Source organism: Danio rerio, chromosome 10 (genome assembly GCF_052040795.2).
Source record: "Danio rerio strain M-AB ecotype USA chromosome 10, GRCz13ab, whole genome shotgun sequence".
Lineage (NCBI taxonomy): Eukaryota > Metazoa > Chordata > Actinopteri > Cypriniformes > Danionidae > Danio > Danio rerio.
The window spans coordinates 28562556-28567500 of record NC_141030.1 but is presented as its reverse complement, the minus strand read 5'-3'; the positions used below and the strand labels follow the sequence as shown (position 1 = coordinate 28567500).

The window sequence follows — 4945 nt, the reverse complement described above, 5'->3', positions numbered from 1 at the left end:
TATTAAATGTAAAGCTATTCCATAAAATAATAAAGATTTATTTTAAGTGACTTTTCTTTGCTGTGTTCTCCTTGATGTTTCAATAACGCATAATAATCTTTACACCATATTACAGACACAACAGACAGTAAAGGTTTTCGAGAGTTTTTGTCAAGTTTAAAAGGTGTTTATGCGCGTTTAGATGCCTGTATGTGAATGTGAGACCGAGCAAAAGAGCGCTACCTTCACAGCTCTGTTGATGCTGCGAGCGTGGTTTTTTTCATTTTTATTTATTTATTTTGGAGATAATACACAATATGAAAACTACAGAAATACATAAAACTTTACAAATTACGTATCCACTTTTGTAGACTCAAAACAATAGTGTCATATCTTGATAATAGCCTAAGCTATATTGAAATAATTTAAAGAATTACAAATATCGAATATAAAAAAATCACATTAAACAAATAAACCAATATAAAACAAACAAAAGCTAGCTATAACAAGGTATATACAATACATAAATCAAACCGTTTTAAACCCATATTACTTTGATATATAGCCATATATAAAGGTATACAGCCATATAACTTTCATTTATAAGGCCTATCTGAAAAAAAAGAAAGAAATTTTAAATATTTTCTAAAAACAATAAACACCAGAGAAGGTTTGAAATATTATTTATGAAATAAAATGTTTGGGGTGAGTGAAAGCAGAGACTAGACTACCTTTTTTCTGTTTGCCAGTCCTGCGCAGCACCAACGTAGCATCGGGGAAAACTGCAAATACAAAATGTGTTCTGTGTCCTCAAACAAGTGTTTATGCTTTTATATGACGTGGTCAAATTAAAAATGAAATTTTAAATACATAAAGAGCTATTTATATGTTTCAGGTCTCTCCAGTACATTTGGGCTGAATGTTTGACTGCGTCTATCTAAATGAGGATGTTATAAAATACATTTTCTACCCAGTTATTAACGGAGAATTTCTGTGGTTTTATATTATGGATGGGTGCGCTCACTGCACTGGGTCCCTCCATTAAGAGACCACTCGATGTTCGATTCCAACAGTCGGTCTGCGAGTAAATGAATATGATAGATGAGAACACACAGGCATGTGCGTATAGACATAATGTAATGCTGTACAGTAACGTGTCGTTTGTTTGTTTTGGTTGTCTTCAGTTTAATGCTCTCGTGATGATGTGATGGTGTGCTTTATCTGCCTGATTCCCGCTGAAGTGGGCGGGTTGTGTGACGTTTGATTCGGGGGACGTTCTAGGGGCGGGGTTTGCTTGACGAGCTGCGAGCTACTAGCCCGACAGTGGAAACTCGACATGATTTCGGCCTCACTGCTCAACCTTGCCCGGCCCGATAAAAGCCCTTGCTCACACTGGCCTGACAGTGAAAATGCTGCTAACAATATCTGGATGCAGCCTTTATAATGCAGCTGTGATTGCTTTACTCAGCGATGCAATGTCAGACACAATGCACGAAATGGAGTGAGTGACGTCACTGTGACGGTTACCATGTTGCGGTGGGCCTCTAAAATTCTAATTTAACTTCTTTTTGTGTTTAAACTACTCCATGTGGTCACATTACATAAAAATTATGGTTTAAAGTAATTTAAAAATTAATACTTCTAATTTTAACCAGTGTGTAAGTTTTTGCTTTAAGGCTAATTAAATAAGAAACATAATTCTTACTTTTTCTGAATTGTTACATGATCTTGGACATTTCTGACACACACAGAAGTTTCTTTGTAAATCTGTCTCTAAAAATAGAGCTAACTACTGTAAAGAGAGCTGCGTACATGTGTGAGATCTTACTAGGATATTTCCAGCAGTGTGAGCAGAGCTGAGCTTTGGGGTCTTGCATTTATTCAGGAAGTAAAAGTGGTCAGAAATCATTGTTATTATCTAATAAGCGACTCTCTCAGTCATCATCGAAAAGAAAAATATGCTTTACATCAAATGTGAGCTGTTGATACCGAACATTTGAAGATTTAGCTGCTCACATTCTTGGCCTCAGAAAATGAGATGTCACATGACTTAAATTTCACACATTTAGACTAAGTTTCATTTCCTCTTTGTTTATTTAGTTGTTGGTGATAAACGTGCATAACTAAAGGCACACAAAGAGCATTCAGCATTAGTAGTTTACGGTTATGAGCCTGTAAAAGAGTAGAATGTCTTATAATATTTATGAGGATGTGTTCAGGACCGAGTCTGGGGGAAGGAACATAGATCTATTGGAGATGACGGTGGCTATTTATGAAAGTGCAGACTGTGTGAGAGACCAGGACTTCAGGACAAACACACAACAACCTCTTCTACAAACAGGTAATCACATTTATTTATGCAGTTAGTTAATCCTTAACTTTAATCCAAACAAAAATATCAAAGTTTAAAACATTAAGACATAAAAACATCAAGACATATAACATCATGTTGATTTTCATCAGGAAGTGGTTCATTAAAGACAAGCAACAGAGCATCTGCAGTGTGTTTGGTGCTGCTGTGTTTTCTTCTGCTGACTGCAGTCATAATACTGAGTGTCCACATCTACACAAACTACACACAAGAGACCAGAATTGCTATCCTCACAGAAGAGAGTGATCAGCTACTAACCAACATTGTCAATATAACAGAAGAGAGAGATCAGCTACTAACTAACATTGTCAATATAACAGAAGAGAGAGATCAGCTACTAACTAACATTGTCAATATAACAGAAGAGAGAGATCAGCTACTAACTAACATTGTCAATATAACAGAAGAGAGAGAGCAACTACTAATCAGGGTCAAAGGTTCTAATGCAGAGAAAGATCAGTTGGAGAATGAGAACCAAATCCTGAAAAATAAAGAAAAGAGATTATTATCTGAGAATGATTCTTTAATGAAACAAAGAGATCAGTTACAACAGGAGAAAAATGACATGGAAAAGTTTCTTTATGAAAAGGGTAATTATGAACTTCACCACAACTAATTACACACAAAACAAATCAAATATATAATATTTACTTATAAACTGTTACAATAAATATGAAAGGAAAGAATAAATAAGATTGAAGGGAACTAAATATTAACACTTACTGTTGCGTTTACAGGTGGATGCTTTTATTATAAGTTCAGATTATACTTCATTTCCCATGAGAAGAAGAGCTGGTCTGAGAGCAGAAGATACTGTAGAGACAGAAAAGCAGATCTGATCATCATAAACAACAAAGAGGAACAAGTGAGTGAAGTCCAGTATACTGTGCGTGCGTGTGTGTGTGTGTGTGTGTGTGTGTGTGTGTGTGTGTGTGTGTGTGTGTGTGTGTATTCTGGTATATGAAGTTTGCAATTGCACAATGACATGAATGTGACCTTGATATTACACTTTTAAAGTGGGTAATGAGCACATGCTCTGTTTTATCGTAATTTAAAATGATGGTTGGGTTAAGGGTATGGTCCTAATAAGTGGTTTATACAGTATAAAATAGATTGAGCCTATGATAGGTCCTAATAATCTACATATGTGTGTGTCTGAAGAAATGCACTCTTTAATCATACTAAATATGATTGTTTTTATTTTGTTTGCTTCGTATGGATTTACAAATGTTACTGTTACTGTACACCTTGTATAGTCACATGTGTAACGTTGAACAACGAGACTCGTTATTCGAGCAGTTCGACTTTAAACAACTATGCAACTTTGACCGTCTCATTATTTGTGTCACAGATTTTTACTGCAGTACTGCAACTGAACAGTGGGAGTGCTACATGATGCCAACTGAGTTTGGGCATAATCAAATTTCATATAATTGCTTTTTCTTCTTCTTAGTATTATTTTAAGATAATATCAGGTGGTGTTACAGTCTGGATTGGTCTGACTGACAGTGATGAAGAGAGCAGATGTAATTCAGTTTTTTATAGCCAAGTCTGTTGTCAAGAGATTTATATACCTTTATACACAAAATATAATGTCTGTAAAGGCAGCAAAATGGTGGTAGATTACAATGTCATTTTGTACATATTTTAGGATTTTGTTAAGAAAATATCTGCTGGTGATATGGTGTGGATTGGTCTGACTGACAGTGATGAGGAAGGCAGTTGGAAATGGGTTTATGGTCCTAGCATGACCACTGGGTAAGAAATCACCGAACTGAACTGATTATTATCTAATAACTGATTCTCCTGTCACTAAAGCACTGAACATCTAATGCTGATCTGTAGTTTCAGGTTTTGGGGGACCTTTGAACCCAATGGAAAAACAGGAGAGAACTGTGCTGTATCCTATTCATCAGGATGGGCCGATTATCCATGTAATGCTTATTTTCAGTGGATCTGTGAGAAAAGTGCACTTTAAAAGGTCCTTAAGTTATTTATTTTTTATTTTTTGTTCATGCTGTAAATTACAGACTACATTTTGTTCTCTTAAATACAATATTCAGACAAACAATGTGTGGAATCCGCAGGCTTCACCATCATTCAACACCACCAAACACTTTACACAGGAGTATCAAACAGTCAATTACCGTCACCATGCAGCATAAAACTAGTTCACACACACATATAATGCATCCCCTAACAAATTTGGCTCATAAGGGAAAATGATTCATTAATCATAACTGGTTATAATTATACATATTTGTTACAGTTCTATGTACCTGTAATAACTAGATTCAGCAATAAAATTACTATTGAAACTAGTTTATCCCATGAATGTTCATAACTATAGACTAGCTTTTCTTAATCAGATACTCTTATTTTACCCCTTTTACAAGATGTAAGATAAGGCTTTGGTGTCTCCAGAATGTGTCTGTGAAGTTTCAGCTCAAAACACCCATCAGATCATTTATTATAGCTTCCAGAATATGTCCATTTTGGGTTTAGAGCAATGTATATGTAGCTATTTTAGTAACCCGTGCCAAACAATGTGGCAGAAGCAGATCCAAGATTCATTTTTAAGTCAAATATAGCAAG

The 4945-nt window shown here is 35.3% G+C and overlaps 1 protein-coding gene across 1 annotated transcript; it reads left to right on the top strand.

Moving 5' to 3' along the window:
• Nucleotides 1-155: 155 nt before the first annotated feature.
• LOC100535655 (uncharacterized) lies at nt 156-4435 on the top strand. Its single transcript, XM_087270648.1, has 5 exons — nt 156-2320; nt 2443-2940; nt 3088-3215; nt 4002-4108; nt 4196-4435. The coding sequence occupies exons 1-5, from the start codon at nt 2167-2169 to the stop codon at nt 4326-4328; spliced, it is 1020 nt and encodes a 339-aa protein (XP_087126774.1). The 5' UTR covers nt 156-2166; the 3' UTR covers nt 4329-4435.
• Nucleotides 4436-4945: the final 510 nt, after the last annotated feature.

Coding starts and splice junctions, on each gene's coding strand:
- LOC100535655 (XM_087270648.1), top strand. CDS start 2,167: ATGTCTTATAATATTTATGAGGATGTGTTCAGGACCGAGTCTGGGGGA. Junction 2,321..2,442: donor ACAACCTCTTCTACAAACAG/GTAATCACATTT, acceptor GATTTTCATCAG/GAAGTGGTTCATTAAAGACA. Junction 4,109..4,195: donor GGTCCTAGCATGACCACTGG/GTAAGAAATCAC, acceptor GCTGATCTGTAG/TTTCAGGTTTTGGGGGACCT.